Source organism: Ictidomys tridecemlineatus, chromosome 2 (assembly GCF_052094955.1).
Source record: "Ictidomys tridecemlineatus isolate mIctTri1 chromosome 2, mIctTri1.hap1, whole genome shotgun sequence".
NCBI lineage: Eukaryota > Metazoa > Chordata > Mammalia > Rodentia > Sciuridae > Ictidomys > Ictidomys tridecemlineatus.
This window is the reverse complement of record NC_135478.1, coordinates 9,317,707-9,344,006: the sequence shown is the minus strand read 5'-3', so window position 1 is coordinate 9,344,006 and position 26,300 is coordinate 9,317,707. Positions and strand designations below refer to the sequence as shown.

General features: G+C 41.9%; 1 protein-coding gene across 8 annotated transcripts; it reads right to left on the bottom strand.

Moving 5' to 3' along the window:
- Positions 1 to 13: 13 nt before the first annotated feature.
- Positions 14 to 14,113, bottom strand: LOC101959273 (uncharacterized). 8 transcript variants are annotated; one of them, XM_078036614.1, is made up of 6 exons: positions 13,934 to 14,090; positions 7,083 to 13,052; positions 5,837 to 6,014; positions 4,618 to 4,744; positions 4,354 to 4,414; positions 14 to 3,760 (listed from the first exon to the last, which is right to left on the bottom strand). In XM_078036614.1, exons 4-6 carry the CDS (start codon positions 4,649 to 4,651, stop codon positions 2,026 to 2,028), a joined length of 1,830 nt encoding a protein of 609 aa, XP_077892740.1. In that variant the 5' UTR covers positions 4,652 to 4,744; positions 5,837 to 6,014; positions 7,083 to 13,052; positions 13,934 to 14,090; the 3' UTR covers positions 14 to 2,025. The 8 variants fall into 8 exon arrangements, with proteins under 8 accessions (XP_077892740.1, XP_077892748.1, XP_077892753.1 ...); XM_078036622.1 differs by lacking the exon at positions 7,083 to 13,052 and adding an exon at positions 5,333 to 5,752 and having other exon boundaries at positions 5,837 to 6,716; positions 13,934 to 14,057; XM_078036627.1 differs by lacking the exon at positions 7,083 to 13,052 and having other exon boundaries at positions 5,837 to 6,017; positions 13,934 to 14,091.
- Between the last annotated feature and the right edge of the window lie 12,187 nt (positions 14,114 to 26,300).

Here is a 26,300-nt window from a genome sequence, read left to right as displayed (position 1 = left end):
CAAACACACTGTATAGCTGTACAAAAATATCTTCTTTATGTTCTGACCCTATGAGATTTATTTTTATTTTTTCTGATTTTTAACTTTTTTGTTAAAAACTAGGACACAAACACACTCATTACCTAGTGCAGGACCATTAACAATCCTGGGAAGACTTATGAAGTCTTCCACTTCCACCTCTGTCCCCTGGAAGATTTTAGGGGGCAACACCACACACGGAGCTGCCCACAGATGGTAACAATGCCTTCTCCTGAACTGCCTCTTAAGGGACCTGCCTAGGGCTGTTTTTACAGTACACTTTTTTAAAAATAAGAATGCAACCTAAAATGATAAAAACTACAGGATAGAGAATACATAAACCAGTAACACAGTTGTCTATTATTACTAGAAGTATTATGTCTAAAACTAATTGCAAGTGCTATATTTTTACATTACTGGTAGAGCAAGGTTGTTTGTGCCAGCATTACCACAAACACATAGTACTTTGCACTATGACATCACAATGGATATGATGCCACTAAGCAATAGGAAATTTTTCAGGTCTATTGTAATCTTAAGAGACCACCACATATGCAGCCTGTTATTGACTGAAACACTATTATGCGACACACAACTGTACTCATGATCAGCATGGCAAAGCATCAGGAAAATGAGGTAGAAGCACGTATCCCTGAAGCCCTATTCATCCATCTAGTTCCATATTAATGGTTATAAAACTCAACACCCTTCATCAATTCTGCTCTCTATATCTCAAACAAATATATTATTGATGAATTCTAGCATGGAACTGGAAGAGATGGATTGTAGAAGACAGGCTACACAGTTATCTGTGTTAACACAATTCAGGAAACCATTTCCAACTAAGATTATATTGTGCTACCACAAGTCTCTTCTTAATGCAAAATTCATCATCTAAATCACAGCCCAAAGGAATGACTAACAGCAAAAGGTGAAAATAATTTAAATGAGATTATCCCATAAGATAAACTTTGCATATTCATAAATTTATGGCCACTATTAGCATAGAAAATAAAGTAAGTCTCCTCTGCTCCCCCTTCAAACAAGCCTATCTAAATCAGAAAAAATAATAAAAATTATATGAGTAAGAGACATCTAGTCTCTGCCACCCAAGGCCAGTAGGAAAATCCCAATGATTTCTGAATTGTCATTTTTCAATGATCTATTATTCACAAAACAAAAAAAATATTAAAAATTTTCATATTGGAAATACTCTTTGGTTCACCCATGAATTCAGCAGAATTCAAAAAAGAGAGAAAATTATAGTAACTGATTCAATGATAAAACACTACCTATTAAACGCATGTACAGTTGCTTAACAAAGGCTTACAGAATTATCTCACCAGATGTTCATGTGTGAAAGTAATAAATAGAAATCTATAGTCCAGGGATACTTTAATAAACAACTGAAAAATAAACTTGCATGTTTTATAACATTTCTTTCATGTTGTAAATGTTCTGGAATGATAGACATGAATTAATTTGTATTATGTACACTTAAAGGACCTCTCTCCAGTAGGAGTCTTTACATGAGTGTGAAGATTCACATAGAGGGAATATTAAATGAATATTTGACAAAAAAAACCCTTTCCATTGCTTTTCACTTTTATACAATTCCTCTCCAGTGTGCCTTCTCATATATTATGTTAGAACATGGCCAATTGAAATCTTTCCCACATTGTTTGCATTCAATAAACTGTTCTCCAGTGTGTTTGTGTATGATTTCTAAATAAACTGGGACAACTGAAGGCTTTTACATATTCTTGACATTTATGAATATTCCTCCAGAATGCATTCTTGTGTATCCTCAAAAAGCTGATCACTGAAGGCTTTTTCCCATATTGCTTGTGGTCATAGGATTTCTCTCCAGTAAGAGCTCCTTCTGGTATTCACACTCAGAGAACTGAAAGTTTTCTTTCATTTTATATTCACAGGGTTTCTCTATAGCAAGAGTCCTTTCATATCTTCAAAGACAACTGAAAGCTTTACCATGCTGTCTACAATTAGTTACTGTCCATTGTGAGTTCTTCCATGTATTCGAAAGGAACGGGAACACTTAAATGCTTTACCACACTGTTGACATTCATAGGGTTTCTCTCCAGTGTGAGTTCTTTCATGGATCCGAAAGGATCGGGAACAACTGAAGGCCTTATGACACTGTTGACATTCATAGGGTTTCTTTCCAGTGTGAGTTCTTTCATGCATTCGAACAGAACTAGAACAACTGAAGGCTTTGCCACATTGTTTACATTCATAGGGTTTTTCCCCAGTGTGAGTCCTTTCATGTATTCGAATGGAACTTGAACAACTGAAGGCTTTCCCACAATGCTTACATTCATAGGGTTTTTCCCCAGTGTGAGTCCTTTCATGCATTCGAAATGAACTGGAACAACTGAAGGCTTTCCCACATTGCTTACATTCATAAGGCTTCTCTCCAGTGTGTGTCCTTTCATGCATTCGAAATGAACTGGAAAAACTGAAGGCCTTACCACACTGTTTACACTCATAGGGCTTCTCTCCAGTGTGAATTCTTTCATGCATTCTAAATGAACTGGAACAACTAAAGGCTTTTCCACACTGTTTACACTCATAGGGCTTCTCTCCAGTGTGAGTCCTTTCATGTATTCGAACAGAACTTGAACAACTGAAGGCCTTACCACATTGTTTACATTCATGAGGTTTTTCCCCAGTGTGAGTCCTTTCATGCATTCGAAAGGAACTGGAACAACTGAAGGCTTTCCCACACTGTTTACACTCATAGGGTTTCTCTCCAGTGTGAGTTCTTTCATGAATTTGAAATGAACTGGGACAATCAAAGGCTTTCCCACATTCCTTACATTTATAAGGCCCATTCCCAGTGTGCATTATCATATGTCTTCGAAAGCTTGGAAGAGAAATGAATGCTTTCCCACACTGCTTACAATCATAAGGTTTCTCTCCAGTATGAATTCTTTCATGTTTTCGAAAGGAACTAGGAAAACTGAAGGCTTTGCCACATTTTCTACATTTGTAGGGTTTTTCTCCAGTGTGAATCCTTTCATGACTTCGAAACGAAGTGGGACAACTGAGAGCTTTCCCACATTGCTTACACTGATAGGGCTTTTCTCCAGTGTGAGTCCTTTCATGTATTTGAAAAGTTTGGTAGTATCTGAAGGCTTTTCCACATTGTTCACATACATAAGGTTTCTCTCCAGAGTGAGTTCTTTCATGGTTTCGAAATGAACTGGGATGACTGAAGGTTTTCCCACATTCTTTACACTGATAAGGTTTCTCTCCTGTGTGCATTCTCATGTGTCCTCGATATGTTGTGTGATAAATGAAGGCTTTGCCACACTCCTTACATTCATAGGGTTTCTCTCCAGTGTGAGTCCTTTCATGTATCTGAAAGGAACTGGGCCAACAGAAAGCTTTCCCACATTGCTTGCATTTATAGGGTTTCTCTCCAGTGTGAGTCCTTTCATGTATTCGAAATGAACTCCGAAAGTTGAATGTTTTCCCACATTCCTTACATTCATAGGACTTCTCTCCATATTTGTGGTTCTCATATGGTTTGCGTTCTGTGTGACATTTCATGTGCCTGTTAAGAGATGAATGACACATGTAGACTTTTCCACACACACTGCACTCATGTGGTTTTACTCCAGGAATAGTTTTCTTGTTCTGTTTAAGATTTGGAGTCTGACGGATGGTTTCCCCAAATTGACCTTCTTTTCTTTCACAGAGTCTCTCTACAGTACAACCTCTGTAGAAAACAAGACATGCATTATCAGTGGTCTTTTTTATTAATGATGATTAAAGATTTCACAATAGGTAGCAGAACTGCACGTTTGGTATCTTCAATGTAAGTAATGAATGCTCTGGAAGAGTAACTAGAGCTATAACCAAAACAGTGATATTGAACAGGCACAGTGGCACATGCCTGTAATCCTGCAGTTTGGGAGGCTGAGTCAGGGTGATTACAAGTTCAAGACTAATCTGAGCAACCTAGCAAGACACTGTCTCAAAATAAAATTAAATAAAATAAAGGGCTACTCAAAGGTAGACTGCTTGCCTACTGTGTGTGAGGCCATGAGCTCAACCACCAGGACAAAAAAAAAAAAAAAAGAAAAGATAAGAAAAAGAAGAAACCAGTGATATTCATAATGATGAATTTATTAATAGTTTTAGGTAAACAAATACTGAATATTTATGCCATTTTTTTAAAAATCTCAGTGAAATTTTTCTAAAAGCCATAAATACATAATTGAGTTTATTTGTTTTGTTTACTTATTTCTTAAAATTTCATCACATGCTAATATTCCCTCATGGGATACTTTTTTTCTAGGTACAACTCACCTAAGATGTCTCCCCTGGCTTTTGTATTTATCTTCAGTGTTCTGGTCTTCCCAATTTTCCCCTACAATGCAAACCCAGAAAAATCACTGCAAATTATTAGAAATTATACAAAAATTATTAGATTCTAGGTCCACAATGAGTTCATACCTTGCCAAATTTACTCACCAAAGTATTCCCTTTCTAAAATCAAAGTCTTAAAATCTGGTTGAGGAACAAGAAATACTTGTTCTCTAAGACTAAGTGTGGGAATGATTTTGTTCTTACCTATAGACACCAAGTTAATGAAGGTTTCCTGCATCACATCTCTGTAGAGTTTCTTCTGAAAGGGATCCAGCAAAGCCCACTCCTCCTGGGTGAAGTTCACAGCCACATCCTCAAAGGCCACTGAGTCCTAAAACATTACACATACGTATGTGTAAAGAAGGATGGATAAGATTTACAGCATAGGGGACCTACACTCAGTTCACTAAAAAGTTCACAAGTCTTTGGTCTCCAAACATTCATTCTATAACTTGGTCATCAAAACTCCGAATTTCTGTCAACAATCGCTTGCTTGTAAATTTAACAGCACTACAAATATATGGAAATTGTTTCTACATTTTACTGTGGTCACACTAAGTTTTATTGCTTTGCAACAAAAGAATACATAACATCTTGGATAAATTCTAAATAAATTAAACAAATATTTCCATTATAAGACTAGCAATTGCTCACTTTGTGCATGCTAGTCAAGTGCTCTACCATTGAGCTATTCCCCCAATCCTTTTGATTTTATTTTGAGACAAGGTCTCATCAAGTTGCCAAGACTGGCCTTGAACTTGCGATCCTCCTACCTTAGTCTCCTGAATAGCTGGGATTACAGGTGTGTGCTATCACACTCAGCTTATGAGGTTTTAATATATAAATACATACTTAAATATTGCACACTTTTTCTTCTATTCCCATAATTGCATATATGATAACAAAAGGCTGGTAGTACCTTCCATTTGTAACAATATCCAGCTGGTCATGTTCCTGAAGTTCTGTGGTTTTCTTTTTTTTTTTTTTTTTTTTAATATTTTTTAGTTGTTGATAGACCTTCTTTTTTTATTTATTTGTATGAGGTGCTGAGAATCAAACCCAGTGCCTCATGCATGCCAGGCAAGCGCGCCACTGCTGAGCCACAACCCCAACCCCTGCAGTTTCTTAAGTAGTAGTCAAATCCCATTGGCTGAAAGAAAATATTCCTTCAGAGAAGAATTCATTGTGTGATATGTACCACAGACTCAGCTGTTCTTTTTTTTTTCCAAGTCCAATTTGATGCAGGGAAGGAAGACAACAGGCATAAGGAGGAAGGCATGACAACTTAGACCTCCACAGAATCCCTGTGTTCATGAGCCTCAGGGCTGCTGTTCAGTTTCTAGCACACATAAACAAAGGTGATAAGGTACTAGAGCAATTCTTCCCCTAAGAACCTTAACAGTATACCCTATGCAATGCTGACCTTCAGGATCAGAGTTGGGTTAAGAGTTGCAATTTGAAGGAAGTCTGATGAGTCCACAATGGTTGGAGAGTGAATGATGATTTGGTTCTTCAGTGTCTTCTAAAGGCCCATGTGTTGAAGACCTGGTCCCCAGCCTGTGGCACTACTGGGAGGTGGTGGAACCTTTAGGAGGTGGGGTCTACTGGAAGGAAATTAGATCATTGGGGGTGTCCCAAAAATGGATGTTGGGACCCTGGCCCCTCCTGTTTTATTATTACTTCCCAGGTGAACAGGCCTCTCTCCCACACATTCCTGCTATGATGTGCTGTGCCACCACAGGCCCAAAGTAACAGGGCCAAGCAAACATGGGCTAAAACCGAACCAAAATAAATCTTTATTATAATGTCTCAGATGACAGAAAGCCGACTAACAGGATAAATTTACCCATGATTACAAACTATATAAAAGATTCAGCAGTGCTATCCTCCAGAAGAAATGAATTCCCCTTTCTCCAACCTCAGGAGGAAGTGATTCCCTGTGTTACTCTAGCGGCTGATTGCCATGTCACTCATTTCAGCTCTCATGAGGTATACCTGAGAACCCAAGTGAGCACAGGAATCTCTCAGTCATATAATGAGCCTCAGGGCTGCTGCTCATCAGTTTCTAGCTGATCTCTAAAAGAGAGACAAAATGCTGATCTCTAAAACAGAGTACTAACCTACTGATATCCATGTGCAGGGGACAGAGGAAAATACTCCCAAACAGAAACTCTGATATGGGAGTTTACAGCAGAAATCAATATCCCTCTTGCTGATTGGTCTATGGAAAAATGAGCTGCTTGGGTCTGCCCTAATTACTCCTTGTAGAAAGAATATATATGACTTTCTCAAAGAAAGTCTTACTAATTAGTGATCAGAAAGGTTTTAACAGTAGTAGGTCTGAGATGCTTACTGTTAGCAATGCCAGCTTAAGAAATTTGCCCTTTACTCATATCTGCAAAGAGATCATTTCAGAGGGACCCAATTTTAGTTATAAGAGTGACTTGGGGTGGGGGAAGGAACTTCAAAACAAAACCTACATGGTGTAGTGGCAAATGCCTATAATCCCAGCAACTCAGGAGACTGAGTCAGGAGGAATGAAAAGTTCAAGGCCAGCCTCAGCAATTTAGCAAGACCCTACCTCAAAATAAAAAACATAAAAAGGACTGGGGATGAATCCCCTGGCAATAAAAAAAAAGGTACACAAGAGCTAATGATACAGTGCTTACCTAGCATGTGCAAGGGTCCTGAGTTCAATTCCCAGCTCCATAAATAAAAAGTTGAAAGAGTGGCTTGGTATTCTGAATTTTCTGTTTTCCTCCTGATAATCTGGTCCCTTTTACATCCTCAGCAGAGAGCTACTTGATGAGCCCCCAGAAAGCACTGTGAGCACTTACTCTAATGAGCTTCCCTGGTAGATGGTATTTCAGATGTTGTCACAAGTTACTGCTTGGGGATCTGAGCCCATTCTGTGTCATTACATTAGGAGGGAACATTGGAAACCTGCAGCTGCTTTCCTCCAGAACACACACAACCACTAGAAAAGACTAAAGAAAGTTAATAATCCTAATGGACGAAATTTTTATTGGGTCTAAGGGTATAGCTGGGTTCAATCCCCAGAACCAAAACATTAAAAAAAGAAAGAAATATTGGTCAATGTCTATGCAGAGAAATCAGTATAAAGACTTCATCATTTTTAGAATAAACCAGATATCACTTCTCATGGCACAGTAGTGCACACCGATAATCCCAGATACTCAGTAGGCTAAGGCAGGAAGATCATAGGTTTGAAATCTGCCTGGGAAACTCGGCAAGCCTCTGTCTCAAAATTTTAAAAAAGGGCTTGGGAGCACCAACGGTGGAACACTTGCCAAGCATGAAGAGGGTCCTGGGTTCAACCACAAAGGGAAAAAAAGTGTCATTTCTCCCACAAGGCATCTCGAAAAATTCCATAACAAATGGAATTTGTTTAAGAACTACTTCTGTGAACCTCCAAGGAACAAGTGTCAAACAGTGGGTAAAGTCATCTGCAGAACAAAGTGAGGCTCATCTAACATGTCAAGGATTTTTCGAGTTACAATATTCTGAACAGGATGACATAGTAAGAGATAAACAAACAGATCAAGGGAATGGAAAAAGTCTTCAAAGGGCTGGTATTTACATGTAAAGTTGATTAATGACAGAAGAAAACACTGCAGAGAAATTCAAGGGCTCACTGATACTTTAATATGTGGGGAATGAACAACTGTTACCTAATTGAAAAAATGCATTGTACCACCTCTATTCCACAGATACTAACCAATTTGATGTAGGTTTAAATGTGAAATACATAAAAACACTTTCAGAAGTCACAGGCAAATTTTTTGTGTATAGTGCTGAAGATGAGACCCAGGACTTCCTGAACGCTAAGTACATACTCTACCACTGAGCTGTTACAACCCAAGGCCCCTAATTTATTTTGATGCAAGAACAGGAAGAATTTTCTCATATAATAGTAAGCTATAAAAGATAAGACCAAGACATCAAATATATTAAAATGAAAAAAAGTTAAAAGACAAACCAAAGTAGGGCTGGGGATGTGGCTCAAGCGGTAGCGCGCTCGCCTGGCATGCGTGCGGCCCGGGTTCGATCCTCAGTACCACATACCAACAAAGATGTTGTGTCCACCGAGAACTAAAAAATAAATGTTGGAAATTCTCTCTCTCTCTCTCAAAAAAAAAAAAGACAAACCAAAGTAGAATATAATTATCTCTGATATATACAATATTAGTGTGCAAAATAAAAATAAGCACATAAGCCTGTAATCCCAAGGTAATCCCCCATTCCCATGACCTCATGAGTTCTGGGGATTGAACCCAGGGGCTTGAATGTTGAGAGCCACAGCCGAAGGGGCCCCAGTAAACTTCCAGCTGCCAGCAAACTTCCAGCTGCCAGCTGATGATTGGCTCACAGCAGCCCCAGCAAACTTCTAGCTGCCAACTGATTGGCTCCTCTGCAGTGATGCTCATTGGGTTGTTTCCCCGCCCTTTCAGACCAGGAGCTGCTCATTGGGGGACTTTTTTTGGCTCCGCCCACACAACCCAGCCAATCTGCCTCAAGAGCAGGAGGAGTGGGGGAGGTTGAGAGGCTTGTGGGAAGCCGGTGGTGGCAGTTGGGCTCTGAAGGTTTTCCTGAAGAGCTGTGTGGTTTTGCGTGTGTTCTAAAAATAAAGTTCGTTTATTTTGACAAGTGGCTCCTGAATTGTGCCCAGCCAGACTGAGGCACTTGAGCATGCTAGGCAAGTACTCTACCACTGAAGTACATGCCCAGCCCTTTTTAAATTTTGAGACAGGGTCTAAGTTTCCAAGGTTTGTCTCAAATTTGCAATCTTCCTGCTGCCTCAGTCTCCCAAGTAGCTAGGATTACAGGTGTGTGCCATCTCATACACATATACCATATAAGATTTTGATGAGGAGGAAACAGCTAAATGAAATGGCAGGAAGTTCTTATAAGTTAGATTATGACTGAATGGCAAAAGAGTCAAGTGATATACTCCATTGCTATTTCCTGTAAATTTATACATGAGCATGACCTACAACCCAATGATTTTTCTCCAATGTGCAAAGGATTTACTGTATTTACTTAGTGGTGGATAGCAAAATGATAGGATTAGTATTTTTAAAAATATTTTTTTAGTTGTCAATGAACCTTTATTTTATTTTTTTATTATGTGGTGCTGAGAATCAAACCCAGTGCCTTACACATGCTAGGCAAGCGCTCTACCACTGAGCCACAACCCTAGCCCAGGATCAGAATTCTTTTTTTATATATATTTATTTTTTAGTTGTAGTTGGGCTCAATATCTTTATTTATTTATTTTTATGTGGTGCTGAAGATTGAACCCAGGGCCTCGCACATGCTAGGTGAGCTCTCTACCTAGCTACAACCCCAGAGCCACAACCCCAGCCCGATCACTATTTTTTTAAAAAATAATTGTAGTTGGACATAATACCTTTATTTTATTTTTTTTTATTTTTATGTGATGCTGAGGATCGAACCCAGGGCCTCATACACGCTAGGCAAGCGCTCTACGGCTGAGCCACAACCCCAGCCCCACCCCCCCATCTTTATTAGAGCAAAAAATCAACCCAAGAAAGCCCAAACACAATAAATACTGGACAGAAAATATCCCATGTTCTATCATGTGTGAAACATGCAGAGGCAAAGAAACCACTCAAAAACCTATTCACTATAACTTCATTAATGCTCATTTGCAGAAAGTTCAGATAAAGCTAAAGTAAAAGAAGACTGTGTAACAGATAAGAAAAGACGATAAAGGTATAAAGACTAATCAAAGAATCAGGATGAACTAGTGAACATGAAGAGACTAATGCCTGCTCAGAGTCCACTTATGAATACATATTTTAAAAAGCACTTTACTGAGGTTGTGAACATTTAATGTATACAACCCCATGAGTTTGGGGATGAGTATACACCAGCTCAACCATCACCCCATAAGGCCACAGGCATAGCCATCAACAATCTCATTACTATCTCCACTCTCATTATTACTATTTGTTCATGTATACATTCTTGTTTGTGTTAACACAGTAAATAAATAAATAAATAAGAAAAAAGAACACAAGATCTACTTGAAAAGTTTTAACTGTAAAATACAGTATTGCTAGTAAAGGCACCATGTTGTACAGACCTCCACAATTTATCTGCATAACTTAAATGTTCCCTTGAACATCACCTGCTCATTTCCCCACTCCCCTGCAAATGATCATTCTACTCTCTGCTTCCAAGAATTCAAATATTTTAGATTATTACATATCTCATAGTATTTATTTTTCTGACTGTAACATCCCCCAAGTCTATTCTTAGTGTGGCAGGATTGCTCTATTTTAATATTCCATTGCATGTAAATATCACACTTACTCTACCCATTTCGCTCACTGATGGATATTTAGATTGTTTACATATCTTGACTATTATGAATGAGGCTGCAATACACATGGAAGTGTGGGTATCTCTTTGAGATTCTGATTGTAATTCTTTTACATAAATATGTACAAGTTGGACAACTGAAGAATATGGTAATTCTGTCTTTTTTTAATAAAAATTTTTTAGTTTTAGGTAGTGCTGAGAATCGAACCCAGTGCCTCATGCATGCTAGGCGAGCGCACTACCACTTGAGCCACATCCCCACCCCTCTTTAATTTTTTTTTAAGAGACAGAGAGAGAGAGAGAATTTTTTTAATATTTATTTTTTAGTTTTCAGTGGATACAACATCTTTATTTTATTTTTATGTGGTGCTGAGGATCAAACCCAGCGCCCTGTGCATGCCAGGCGAGCTTGCTACCACTTAAGCCACATCCCCAGCCCTCTTTGTTTTTATAATCCACTAAACTGTTACCCATAATGGCTGTACCCATTTACATTCCTACTAACAATGTATCAGGGTTCCCTCTCCTCAAATCATCGCTGGCATCTACAGGACTATGGGCAGATTTCTTCACAAAAGCCTTGCAAGCCAACAGACAACAGGACAACATATTCAGAGTGTTGGAAGAAAATAACTGCTCAAGAAGACATTACTCAAGCAAGGCCAACCTTTAGAAATTAAGAGCTAAAGTTCCCAGGTAAACAAGCTGAGGGAGCCCCTGACCACTAGACTTGGAGAAGTACTCATTGGAGGACTTCAAGTTGAAACAAAACAATGCTCAATGGCAACATGAAAGCAGGAAGGTATAAAATTCAGTGATGAAAAAAAAAAAAGGATACATATATTCCAAGAATCCCAATGGATTCCTGAAACCTCAAATGGTACTGAACCCTATATATGAAACAGAGATCCTGTGAAATTAAATATTCCAAACTATTTTAGCTCTCAAACATCCTCATGCTGAAAAACCACCCCCTGGCCCAGCTGGGCACCAAGGAAGCTAGAACTGATATGTTCCCTGGCTAGCACAGCCTGACTAAGCCTACATATATCAGGTGCCTGGCTTTGTTTCTTTAAATAGTTCTGCTTCTGTAGGACTTGCAGAAAAACAATCTAGCTGCTTCCCAGTTTGATTAAATTCATTTTTCCTGTTTACATCATTTGCTTGTTTCTTACGCATGCAAGTGACTGAGATTCAGATGGGTTCCCTGAGCTGGCTGGCAGTAGCATAAGTACTGTTTTCCCTTATGCACACGTACCTATGATAAAGGAACAGTAAGAGATTACAACAGGCACAGTAAAAAATTAACAGTAACATCTAGGCCAGGGATGTGGCTCAGTGGTAGAGCACTTGCTTAGCATGCACAAGGCCTTGCATTCCATCCCAAGTACCACAAATGAACAATAACAACAATAATAAAGTAGAACAATCATAACAATGCTGTCATAAACTGGACATGGTGGTACAGGCCTATAATTCTAGCTGGTCAGAAGGCTAAGACAGGAGGATTGCAAGTTCAAGGCAGCCTGGGTAACTTAGTGGGACCTTGGCTCAGAATAAAAAATTAAAAGGGTTAGGCATATAACTCAGAGATAATACACTTGCCTAGCACTCCCAAGTCCTGGGTTCAACCCCCAGTACTACAAAATATAATAATAATACTATAAAATGTATGTTATATGAATTTCTCTTTCTCTCTCTCAAAATACCTTACTGCATTGTACTCACCCTTTTTATGATGATGAGATTGTTACTAAGTGACTAGCAGGCAGGTATCATAGAACAGGGATATGCAGGACAAAAGGGTCCTTTTGTCCTTGATCTCAGGTAAGACACAAGATAGTGTGAGATATTAGCATACTATTCAGAAAGGTGAAAATTTTAAATTGTGAGTTGTTTATATTACTGAAAATTTCCATTTAATCAGACCATAGTTAATCACATGTAACTGAAACTATGAAAAGCAAAGCTATGGGTAGAGAGTCCTACTGTGGTCATATCTAAAATATTCTAACACTATAGTGGTGGTATGTATATTTCTAATTCCAGCATAAGTTAAAAGACCAAGGTATAAAAAATAAACATAAATCTGAGTTCCATCTGCATTACCCCACACACACATATACACACACACACACAAAAAAAAAACTAGAATGACAACAACAAAAAATAGTCATTTCAACAAGTAGTGCTAGAAAAACTGGACTTCATCTTTTGGAAATATTTCACATCTTCCCCCAAGATCTCTTCATGACACACATTTTATATTTCTGAAAGAAAATGAAAATCAAATGAGTACTTAAATCTTTTCAGGGTGACGAACTGAGGGACAGTGATGACCTGGAGCTGTGCTAAAAGGTCAGACTTCCCAGGAAAGTTTGCAAATAGGAACTTCTATCCAAGAGAGTTCCCTTAGGATGTATGTGCCTGGAAAAGTGACTAAGAGGCACAAAGATATGACAACCTAGCTTCAGGTGACTATTCTGCGCTTCCCTCTCATAAGAATATCCACAAACTGAATTTTTTGAAAAGAAGAACTGTTAATTCATATGTGGAAAAATGGTAATTAAAATACTGCGTTTAATTGAAATGCACCACCGAGGATGCTTTTAATGAGTGATGCTGTCAACTAGAGAAGGGAAGGTGGCATCTGGGCATGCGAAAACCTATCTAGAAATTAGGAATTTACTGTCAGCTCTAGGAAAGGCTGGACCCGGGCACAGAGCTGTGGATTTGCGACCCCCGTTTCTCAGATATTTAGAAAGCTCGGGAAAATGGGTCGCCCTTGGGGAGGAAAGCGAAACCCCGGGCCTGGGTAGACCGCAGCTCCTCCCGCGCACGGATCCAACGCGCGAGTGAGGGTCTCCCGGTGACCCAGCCGCGGTCGCCGCAGTCTGGGGAGACGTGCAACGGAGCTGCCCGGATAGGCTCTGGGCCAGGCCCAAGTCGCCGCGCAGAGGCAGGGCAGGAGACCAGGGTCCCAGCTGCCTGTCGGAGCTACGGCGGACGGTAAGGGAGCCAGGGCCGAGCGGCGCCGGCGGACTGGACCGCAGACTCCAGAGCCAGGCGAGGAGGCCCGGGTCCCGCCCCGGCCGCTTCCGGCCGGCTCCTTCAGCCCCTCCCCGCCCCTGGAGGCCTGGTCCCAGCTCACCATTTCCCGGCTTCCGGGTGTCCCGGCGTCCTCCCTATGGCTCGGGCGGCCCGCGCAGGTGCTAGTGCCACCTGAGGCCCTCCAGCGGCGACGAGACCCAAGGTGGAGAGCGGCCCCAGCGCGTAGCGTCCCTCTGCCGTGCGCGCCGCGGCTCCCGCCCACACCTTTCCGGCGGCGTTCCTGATTGGACGGTTCTCACTGACACGCCCCCTTTGTGACAGCGGAGCGGAAAGACGCTCACCCAGCCGCCGGGGTGTTACCCGGGCCGGGAACCGGTACCCGTGAGGGGTTTTTGGCTTTAAGCACAAGTCGTACTGCTCCTTGGGTTTGGTGTTGGTGGCTTCCTACAGCTCCTGCTCATCGCGGAGACAGAAGTGTGTGCAGGGAATCACGGGTTTAGTTTCTAGAGAAAGCGAGGCCTTTTGTTCACGTCTTGCAAGGTACAAACTGAAGGGTCAGATGTCTTAGGCTTGACCTAAGACTTTGAGGCCTCCTGTGGACTTATAAGGCTTGTTTACAAACACAAACACTTAAAGTAACCTCGCCGTATCCAACAAAGACTCTGGCTCCATTTGGTCTTTGACAATTGACAGGGTTGAGCCTTCCCCCAAACACTTGGTACTGGTACTAAGTGGTAAAACCCGAAGCCCTAGCCTGGGAGGAGAAACTTTCTCTAGATAAGTCACAAGCTATGAGATACGTTCCTTAAAACTATGAACTGTACATTTTGCACTGGATGGATATCCATCAATTTGTGCACCTAGAGAACTTTGGAATGGAAATGGTTGTGATATTCATAAGGCGATTAATTCCCGTTTTTTCTGCCATTAGAGAAAACATTGAATAAACCTTAAGTTGGATCGAAACTCCTAAGGCGTTTACTTATTTATTTGAACAGTTTTATATTGTAAGGGTCCAGCGAAACGTCGGAGTAAGAGACCACAAGAGACTGTCTTATGCAAAAGCAGAAGGGTGGGTTTATTTGGAGACCAGCATGCTGGGGCTCCCTCTATAACAAAGAGAGAGAGAGCCCTGAGAACCGCTTGAGCAGAGCTTATATACTTTTCTTGGAGAGGGCAGGGAGGGAAGTTCATTGATGGGTCAGGGTGAGTGGGCAGTTTGCCTGCAACCGAGTGAGGGAGTGCATCCTGCAGTTTGGCAGTTGGGGACAGCACATCCTGGGAACAAGATTAGCAAAGAGTTCACAGTTGGGGACAACACATCCTGGGAACAAGATTTCAACAGTGTTTTGTTAAGCATATAGAAAAAAGAGTGACAAGTACCTATTTTATTAACCTTTCATTCCCCACTTTTTCTTCTGGCTACTTTTAATCATAAAAGTGATCATTGGGGGGTGTCACCTTCTGTGTCTGCTAGTGGGGTATATTGTTGTCTGATTACCATAAGTTTGACTTGTCCAATTTGGGATTGGAGAAAGGAAATTACACGATTGAGCAAACAGGGTCCTAGAGTTAGCAACAATATAAGAATTATTAGAGGGCCGGCCAGGGCTGATAAAAGTGTAGTTAACCAGGGGGATTGTGTGAACCAAGACTCGTACCACCCTTTTTGGGCATCTCTCTCTCTCTCTGACGCTCTTCAAGGCGTTTTTTTAGTTTACTCATAGATTCTCTTACAACTCCAGTATGGTCGGCATAAAAACAACATTTTTCCCTCAATGCAGCACAAAGGCCCTTTTTTCTCATGAAGAGGAGGTCCAACCCTCGCCTGTTCTGTAAAACAACTTCAGAGAGAGAGGTTAAAGATTCCTGCAAAGCTGTGATGGAGGTTTTCTAATATCTTTAAGTTTTGGTCCATTGCTGTTTCTAATTGGGTCATTTGTCGTGTCCCATGGACCAGGGCAGTGGTTCCTGTGCCCACCCCTGCAGCAATTCCCATTTCTAATAAGATGGCTAAAGCGAGGGATACAGGTTCCCGGTGAAACCGGGTTGTATGCCCCCCTATTTGATCTTTAAATGAACCTGCGTCATGATAGAGCATTCTGGGAAACATCTGCACCATTACATAATTAATCACATCTGTTGACCATTTTATGAAAACATAAATAATGTTTAAGTATATAGAATTATACTGTTGTAGGGATGGATAAGGCAAGGCACCTAAGATAGCACTGAAGACAGGGAAACAGTTCTATTTGGCTGCAACCGGATTCAGAGGGCATTGCTTCCGCTGTAATCAATTAATCCCCTGAACCCCAAGTTTAGGCAGCTTTAGAACTCCGTACTCAGCATGTAAGGGAAAGGGCTCAGAAGTTCACAGTCTGCAGAAGTTCACAAAAAGCAGTTTTTGTTTCTGTTATTTTTTTTTTTTTCCTGTTCTGGGCAAGTTAACTTTTTAAGGACACACCTGGGAGGGGGAGAATTTTTTTTTTTTTTCCTTGCCAGCTGTTACCATGGCGCCCAGTTGATAACTTTTTTATCTTAGAAATGTAGCCATCTCTGTGAAGCCTCAGCTCAAGGCCAGAGGCCCTGTTCACATATTTTGTGAAAAACTAGTAAGGGGGTGTCTAGCTTAGGAGTGCTGATTTTTCCAGCCAGTGGCCAAGTAGAACAGGGCAACATGAAAAGAGGAAGTTTATCTATACTGAACTCTTTTATAGGGACTCTTTTGCTGAAAGTCCTAAAGTCAGCCATAGTGAAGACTTCTGGAGAAGGTCAGTTAAGACTTTTCTGTGGGCCTGGTACAGAGGGGGAGGACAGGGAAGGCGGTGCTGAGAGCAGCTCCGTGGATCTGAGAATGAGGAAGGAGAGATGTAGAAGAATAATGGGAAAGGGGTTTGGGATTTTCTTAGCAATAAAAACTTGAGTAGTAGAACAGGTAGAGCAGAGGGGAAGACTGGAGTGAGTATCCCAAAAAGCCTGTGAGGGACTTTAAATTTTTAGTAACCTGTTTTCAGTGATGACAAAGCAACTTTAAAGGCCATTTTCATTACATTTTGGATAGTCCTGGTGGGTCCCGGTGTGGGCACTGAGAGGAGAAGAGAGGAGTGAATGGGTGGAGAGATACCTCAGTACCTGTTACTTCAGCAAGGGGGCAATGGTCTGAGAACTGGTGGAGGTTTGGGTTCCATCAGGTAGCCCCTGTATGTTTACATCCTTATGACTTACAGAAGAAGTCGGATTTTCCCCCACACAGCCATGACTGTTTGTGGCTTTGATAGTCTTTACCGCTGTAGGTGTTATAAGTAGCACCTGGTATGGTCCTTTCCAGCAGGGTTCTAGGGATGACACCTGATGTCGTCTTACATAGATGAAGTTTCCCACTTGATATCGGTGTGGAGTCCCTTCATCCCCAGGTTGGTAGGCAGTGGTCAGCTGTTTCCACGGGTATCACTGAGTTTTTTTTTTTAAAAGCTTTAAGTCTGTCAAGCAAGAGGGTGTGAAAGGAATTGTTAGGTCTTAGAGTTGGGGTCAGGTCCCTTATTGGAGGAGGGGCATCATAGAGAATTTCATAGGGGGTTAGGTTACACAAAGAAACAGAGGGAGTATTTCTTGCACGAAACAATGCATAAGGCAGGAGCATAGTCCAATCTTTTATGCCGGTCTCTAAGCTTAATTTTGTCAAGGTCTCTTTAATGGTTCTATTTATTTTTTTTATCTGTCCTGAGCTCTGGGGTCTATAAGCGCAATGCAACTTCCAATTAATCCCCAGGGTCCTGGCTAACCCCTGACTTACCTGGGCCATGAACGCCGGTCCATTATCGGACCCTATTACCTTAGGCAGGCCGTATCTTGGAAAAATATTTTCCAGGATCTTTTTGACCACCATTTGCGCCGTTTCTTTTTTTTTTTTTTTTTTTTGTGGGGAAGGCTTCAATCCATCCTGAAAATGTATCTACAAAGATTAGGAGATATTTAAGTCCATACCTTGCTGGCTTAATTTCAGTAAAGTCCACTTCCCAGAATTGTCCTGGTCTGGTTCCTCGAAGGCGCCTTCCTATAGGAAGCTTGGAGGGGTATGCATTAACCAATGGACAGACCCGACAGGCTTTTGTTACTCGTTCAGCTAATTTTTTTTCGCTGTGAGCTGGTTAGTGGAAAACTCTGTTCTTGATCTTTTAGGAATGCCTGCAGTTTCTTTGAACCAAGGTGAGTGAGTTGATGTACATCTTTAATGTAGTGTAGGGCTTTCTGAAATTGCAAGTTGGGTTCAGTGTTGTCAAGGAGTTCAGTGTCAGTGTCCTCAGATGTTAAGTTGTCGGGGTGCTCTGACGTAGTTAAATCTCCTGACTTATGTTCCCCCATATGGAAAGTGTTAACATGGTTACTCTGTTTAGGGCTGTCAATTTAGCCTCTTTATTTGTCCTCTTGTTAGATGGGGGTGGTATCTGCACAACAGTTTGTTTTCTGGGCTCAGTGAGCCATTGTTTATCGCCCCTAAGGGAATAGTCCAGGAAGATTACTTCTTGCTGGCAAATTTGGGCCTTTTTGGCAGAAGCTCGGATAATAGTGCTTGGGTCCCAGACTTACAGTTTTCCTTGGAGTCTGCTGCCAGTAGCAGGTCATCCACATATTGGAGTAGGGTGACTTCAGGGTGCATGGTTCTGAAGTTATTGAGATCTCTGTGGAGAGCTTCATCAAAAAGAGTGGGGGAGTTTTTGAACCCCTGTGGGAGTCTGGTCCAAGTTAGTTGACCGGACGTTCCGGTTTCTGGGTCTACCCACTCAAAAGCAAACAGCAATTGACTATCTTTATGTAGAGGCAAGCAAAAGAAAGCATCTTTTAAGTCCAGAACAGTATACCATTTTCGCTCAGGGTTCAGGGTGCTAAGCAGATTGTACGGATTAGGTACTGTGGGGTGAATGTCCTGCACTCTGTTGTTGATCTCTCTTAAGTCTTGAACAGGGCGATAGTCCCCAGTTCCTGGCTTTTTTACTGGTAGCAGGAGAATGTTCCAGGCCAATTGACAGGGCTTCTTTGCTCAGAGGATATTGTTTAATATTAATTGGGGAGGCTGAGGTTTTTAACTCCACCATTATTGGAGGTTGTTTCACAGCTAGGCCTAACCCAGGAGTTTCTGCCCAGGCATCTGGGTAATCTGTTATCCATTTCTGAGATAGCTTGCCTGTTTGATCAGTCTTGGGGGGTGTGAAGAGTTGATGTTCATCTTCTACTGACATAGTTAAAGCCATGACTATAGGAGTTTTTACTGAAGGATTTAGAAATTCCATTTGGGGGCCTTCAGGGTTAAAAGTTATTCTGGCCCGGAGTTTGGTGAGTAGATCTCTGCCCATTAATGGGGCTTTCTGGGATCACTAGGAAGGAGTGATGGACTTTTCCTTTCCCCAGGTCCATGGTCCTCTTAGTTGTCCAAGCCCAATATTTACTGTTATTAGCCCCTTGAATTTGAGACATTTTAGTTGATAGAGGGCCCAAGGGGGCCTTAAGGGCTGAGCATATTGCCCCTGTATCCACTTCAAAGTTTACTGGGGTCCCCTCCACTTCAAAAGTTACCCTGAGCTCGGGGAGGGGATCTGAGCCCTGACTTTCCTAGTCATCCTCCAGAGTTAGAATGGCTGGCTGGCGTGGCTGTTTCTTTCTAGGGCAGTCTTTGGCCCAGTGTCCTTTTTTTTTACAGTAGGCACATTGATCTGAGGCCAGATGTGGCTTCTGGCGTGGACCCAGGTATCTCTTTCTGTCTCCCTGTCTCTTAACTTCTGGCCTATTTGTTGTTGTGACCAGGACCTTAGTCAATGCCTCAGTCTGTCTTTTGCTTCTTTCATCCTCCCTTTGCTCCCTTTCTTTCTCCCTCCTTTGTTCCTTCTCTTCCTCATTTTCTCTCTTATAGTATACCTTCTCGGCTTCTCTGTCTAAATCTCTCAAAGTCATATCTTGTAATCCATCTAAGCATTGTAACTTTTTTTTTTAATATCTAGGGAAGCTTGCCCAATAAAGGCCATCGTGACAGATGCCTTTTGATCCTCTGCCTGAGGATCAAAAGGAGTATATCTCCTATATGCCTCCATAATTCTCTCCAGAAACATAGAGGGTGATTCATTAGGCCCCTGAATAATCTCTCTTACCTTGGTCAAATTAGTTGGCCATCTAGCGGCTGCTTGGAGACCCGCTATTAGAGCCCGGCAATAAGTGGACAGATGCTCCCTACCTTCAAAGGTGTTGGGGTCCCAGTTGGGTCGGTTCAAGGAGAAGTCAGGTTCGATTATGTTGGGAAGTTGTGTTGGTCGCCCATCTGGTCCAAGGACATTTTTTCTTGCTTCCAGGAGGATTCTCTTTCGTTCCTCTGTCGTGAAGAGAGTGCCTAAGAGTTGTTGGCAGTCATCCCAAGTAGGCTGGTGTGAAAACATCAATGACTTGATCAGACCTGTGAGCCGGGTGGGGTCCTCGGAAAAAGGGGGATTGTTATTTTTCTAATTATATAGATCTGAAGAGGAGAAAGGCCAATACTGGTAGGCTTGCATTTTTCCACCATGGTCACCCTCTATCATTGGCCCATAAGGACGGAGGGGAAGTATTATGGGGGCTTCAGGGTTTTTAATCATTCGCTGCCGGCGAGTTCCTTTAGCCGGGCCAGCTTCCTCCAGGGGAGGAGGGGCTATGTGTGCCGTGGGTTGGTCATCTGTAGGGCACTGAGCTGGCTTAACCTCCTGTGGTGGAGAAGCTGAGTCAGCAGCAGGGGAATCTCTTAGAGGGTGTTGGGGGTTGGGGAATGAAGGCAGGGGATAAGGAAAGGGAGGAGAGTCCAGCAGAGTCAAATCTTGAGACTCAGGGAGAACAAAGGGTGGAGGAGGAGGTTTGAGAGATAGAATCGTAGGGGGAGGGGTAGGAGCAGGAACAGGGACAAGAAAAGCCTTCACCCAGGGAGGAGGAGATTCACAAAGGTCCTGCCAAGTTAAGATATACGGCTGTTGATCTGGATGGCTATGTGGTCCCGGCTGAAAAACAATATCTCTAATTTTTCGAATTAGTGGGGAGTAGAAAGATCCTTCTGGAGGCCATCCAATTCCAAAGGCAGGCCATTCTGAGGCACAAAGAGTCTGCCAGGTCCGACGTTTTACTGAAAAAGAAAGATTCTGAGCCCTTATGCGGACTTCAGCCCAGTGATCAAGGGTCAGGGACAGAGGCGTGGAATGACTCTGTCCCATAATGAAAGTTACTTGAACAAAGACAGGGACAATACAAATGACAAATGTGACACCAACACGGACACACAATGAACACACAATGAACAGTAAACGTGTAACACAAATCCAGAGGCAAAGATTAAAAACAGACAGTGAATTCAACCTGAGAGAAAGAATAGTTGCCGGCAAAACCAGACGGGTTGGCAGCAGAATACAGATGAGGGCACCTCCGTCCCTCCCAGATGGGGGCACCTCCGTCCCCCCCAGAGTCTCCCAAAGCGTCCCTTGAGGAGACGTGGTCTGTGGCTTCAGGGACACGTCTATCCACCACCGCCAGGGAGAACTTACGCTCTCCGCTGACAACCACACTCTGCCAACCCAAAACCAGAAAACCAGAAGACAGATGAGGGCACCTCCGTCCCTCCCAGATGGGGGCACCTCCGTCCCCCCCAGAAGCTCTGAGAGCTTTCGCTCTTCTCTGAGCCAAAAACCAGAAGCCAGAAACCAGAAGCCAGACAATCACAAAGGAAAAACAAGGAGGAGAAGAAGAAGGAGATAAGGCGCCATACTTACCCCCCTAAAGGAGTCTTGTTGAGGTCTCCCTGTCCGGCGATGCGCAGTTCCCGGCCAACGCACCAAATGTAAGGGTCCAGCGAAACGTCGGAGTAAGAGACCACAAGAGACTGTCTTATGCAAAAGCAGAAGGGTGGGTTTATTTGGAGACCAGCATGCTGGGGCTCCCTCTATAACAAAGAGAGAGAGAGCCCTGAGAACCGCTTGAGCAGAGCTTATATACTTTTCTTGGAGAGGGCAGGGAGGGAAGTTCATTGATGGGTCAGGGTGAGTGGGCAGTTTGCCTGCAACCGAGTGAGGGAGTGCATCCTGCAGTTTGGCAGTTGGGGACAGCACATCCTGGGAACAAGATTAGCAAAGAGTTCACAGTTGGGGACAACACATCCTGGGAACAAGATTTCAACAGTGTTTTGTTAAGCATATAGAAAAAAGAGTGACAAGTACCTATTTTATTAACCTTTCAATATAATGCATACTCACACAATACATCTAATTATAGGGTAGAATTCAGTGGCTTTCAATATATTCACATATACATACAATCATTAGTGCAGTCGATTTAAAAAAAAAAAACCTGGGGACTTAATCCTGGGGAGCCCCACCGCTGAGCTAAAGTCCCTTTTTACTTTTTTTGTGACAGAATCTCTCTAAATTGCCCAGGGTGGCCTGGAACTTGTAATCTTCGTGTTTCTTACGCCACGCGGCGGCTATTCTGCTTTTTGAGAGAGAGAGTCTTGCTGGGTTGGCCAGGTTGACCTCGAACTCCTTGGGCTCAAGCAAACTCTAGGTTCCCTGCTTCATTCTCCACAGTAGCTGAGACTACCAGGCACAGGCCACCACGCTCCGTTAATTACTGTTATTTTAGAACATTTTCAACACCTCATAAAGAAATGCCTTCATATGGTAACCCATAAATGTGTATCATTATGTATCAATTTAAAATTAGGGGCTGGGGGGTGAAGTTCAGTAGTAGAGTGCTTGCCTAGAATACTAAAGAGCCTGGGTTTCATCCCCAGAACAACAACTACAAGAAATAAAGAAGAAACTCTATAAAGAGCTCTTTAGCTCTCCATCTCCTATCTTTTCACTTCTTTATCTAAGCCTCTAGGCGAGCATTAATTTACTTTCTGTTGCTATAGTTCTGTACTTGGAATAAAATCAGGTGTTCTTTGTAATTAACTTTATTTACTTGTCATAATTATTTCCAGTGACATTTGTGTTGTAGTATGTATTAATATTTGCACTCTACTAAGTTTTCCATGTTGCCTGGAACTATTGATCCTCCTGCCTCAGCCTCTGAGTAACTGGGATTATAGGCCCTTTCATTTTGGGCTCAAATTTATTCATTTTGTTAACCTCAGTGAACTTTCTAGTATCCAAATAACTCATTCGCTTATCCATTCATGTCTGTTTATAACATTTGGTTGTTTCATTCTTTTAAACTATTATTAATAAATTTGCTATAAACATGTACAGTTTTTCAATGGACATTTAATTTCATTTCTTTTAGAGTGGAATGAATGGGACTCCTAGTACTTCTATGTTTAATCTCCAAGAAACTAACAGTTTTCTAAGAAGGCTACTGTACTAGATTCCCACAAGCAATGCATGAGGATTCTAATTTTTTTTCATATCTTCAGCATCATCATATTCCCTCCCCCTTTTTTTGAAGGGGGCAGTGCTACAGATGGAACCCAAGGTCTTGCACATGTTAGACAAGTGCTTTACCTCTGAGCTATACCCCCAACCCAGAATTTTTTTGATTCTAGTCATCCTGGTGACTGTAAAGTGGCATTTTTTTTTTTTTTTTGAGACAGGGAAGGAGAGTAGTCTCACTATGTTGCCCAGGCTGATCTTGAACTCAAGTGATTCTCCTACCTTGGCCTCCAAAGTAGCTGGACTATTAGTGTGTGGTACCACAACTGGCTTCATTGTGGATTTTTTTTCTGTTTCTTTTTTCTTTTTTTTGGGGGGGGGGGCAGTACTGGAAATTGGACCCAGGCGTGCTCTACCACTGAGCTACATCTTCAGCCCTTTTTGTATTTTTTTATTTTGAAGCGGGCTTTTAAACTACTCAGTCTGACCTCAAATTGAGGTCCCCCTGCCTCAGCTTCCCAAGTAGCAGGGTTTGTAGAAGTGTGCCACCATGCTAGAGCTTCATTGTGGTTTTAATTTCCATTTCCTTCATGGATAATAATGTTCAACATCAGTGCTGGGGATTGAACCCAAGGACTGGAGCATACTAGGCAAGCACTTGACCACTGAACCACGCCCCCTAGCACAACATCTTTCTTTTTTTGGGATGGGGCACTGGGGATTGAACTAAGGGGCCCTCAACCACTGAGCCACATCCCCAGTGCAATTTTGTATTTTATCAGAGACAAGGTCTCACTGAGTTGCTTAGTGCCTCACCTTTGCTGAGGCTGGCTTTTTCACCATCCTCCTATCTCAGCCTTCTGAGCTGCTGGGATTATAGGTGTGTGCCACCCAGCCCGGCCCCAAAATCTTTCTTTTTAAAAAATCTTTATTTTTAAAATAAATAAAATAGTAATTGTGCATACTTATGGGGTACAGTATGACATTTCAGTAAATGCATATAATGTTATGATCACGTCAGGGTAACTGGCATATCTATCATTTCAGACATATATGATTTCTTTGTATTGGAAGATACTCAGCATTTTTCATTTGCTCTTGGTCATTTGTATATCTTCCTTGGAAAACTGCGAATCAGCCTGGCGCAGAATCCTCTCTGGGCAGCTCCGCCTGCAGCCCCTCTTCTCCCAACTGTGCAGTGACCCATGGAGGGTCACTGTGACGCCAACTCCTTCAAGGGAGTCGTGCATGGGAGGAGCTGCCTCTCTCCCCAGCTCAGAGCAGGATCTCAAATCCTCAGCCCCACCACGCTCTCCCCAGTGCTGGCTACAGATCCCAAACTTCCAGTTTCCGACCCACGTTCCAAGTTCCATCCTCTCTCCAGTAGACATTATTATTACTTGTCCTATTAAATAAAGTTTATAGAAGATCACTGGTTTAGGGCTGGAGTTGTGGCTCAGCAGTAGAGTGCTTGCCTAGCACATGAGGCCCGGGGTTTGATCCTCAGCACCACATAAAAATAAAAAAATAGGGCTGGGGATGTGGCTCAAGCGGTAGCGCACTCGCCTGGCATGGGTGCGGCCCAGGTTCGATCCTCAGCACCACATACCAACAAAGATGTTGTGTCCGCCGAGAACTGAAAAATAAATGTTAAAAAATTTCAAAAAAAAAATAAAATAAATGTATTGTGTCCATCTACAACTAAAAAATAAATATTATAAAAAAAAAGACCTCTAATTTGTTCTGAGTTCCTGAACTAGGTCCAGCTGACCACACCAAATAGATATACTCATACACAAGTTCCATGTCAGCAAGTCCAATCTGCCAAGAAAATCAGGAGACAGACAATGGCCAGATCCCCAAATGGGCTAGTGTTAGTCTGGGTGATTAGAAAAAAAAAAAGCCCCTTTTGCTTTAACCTTTCTGTGGAAAGTAACTTTGAACAGAACAATGGGACTTTTGTTCTCTCTCAGCCCTTTTCTGCCTTTAAAGCCCAAACTCCTTCTGCTCAGCTCACCGAAGAAGCACACATTCAGATTTATAGAATCTGTTTTAGAATTGCAAATAAAAACCAATCAGATGTTTTGATTTGATTTTGTTATCTATGCTGATTTTCAAACTATGGCACTGTTTTTTGTTTGTTTTGTGTGTGTTTTATTTTTTTTAGTTGTGGATGGACCTTTATTTTATTGTATTTATATGGTGCTGAGGCTCGAACCCAGGGCCTCACACATGCTAGGCAAGCGCTCCACCACTGAGCCACAACTCCAGCCCCTATGACACTGTTTTTCCCCGTCAGTACTGGGGATTGAACCCAGTGCATGCATGGCTAGGCAAGCATGGTGTTAGTTTGCCCAGGCTGCCCCGAAACTTGCCATCATCCTGCCTTAACCTCCTGAGTAGCTGGGATTACAGGCCTGTGCCACCATGCCTGGTTAAATGCACTATTTTAAATATCATTTCTTTTCACAGAGCAGTGGATGGTTTTATTTGTTTTCTTTTGTTTATTTTCATAGTTTAGATGGATACAATACTTTTATTTTATTTATCTATCTTTATGTGGTGTGGAGGATCAAACCCAGGGCCTCACACATACTAGGCAAACGCTCTTCCACTGAGCTACAACCCCAGCCCTGGATGGTTCTTTTTTTAAATTTGCTTTTTTTTTGAGAATTTTTACAAGAGAAAGAACAACACTTGGAACTGGTTGCACAAAATCTTTGTGCGTCTCCTCTAGTGACTCCAAGCCATGATTCCTCTTGAGCAGCATCTTTCCTGGATATAGTTATCTTGTGGGATCTCTTCAGGGTTTTTTTGAAGTTCCTCTTTGCAAACTTTTTGGGTGATCTAACCTTTCAGCATTGTTCAGTTGAGTACTGTCCCTCTCTGCATTTGTCACCTTAAAAAGATTAATATCAGAATGTTTAAAAACATTCACGAATATGCTTAGCAACAAATTTTAGACAAAAACAAGGCATTGGTGAACTTGAAAATAGTTAATAGGAAAAGAATTTAATGAAATTATATAAAGTTGAGTAACCTTTGGGGCACTATTTATTAGTTTAATATATGTATAAGTGAATATCATGAAAAGGA

What these genes read in the sequence shown, in the direction of transcription:
- LOC101959273 (XM_013363334.4), bottom strand. An exon ending in CATTAACTTGGTGTCTATAG is followed by an intron (nt 4,415 to 4,617) that starts GTAAGAACAAAA and finishes TTTGCATTGTAG; the next exon opens with GGGAAAATTGGGAAGACCAG. An exon ending in AGCCAGGGGAGACATCTTAG is followed by an intron (nt 3,761 to 4,353) that starts GTGAGTTGTACC and finishes TGTTTTCTACAG; the next exon opens with AGGTTGTACTGTAGAGAGAC.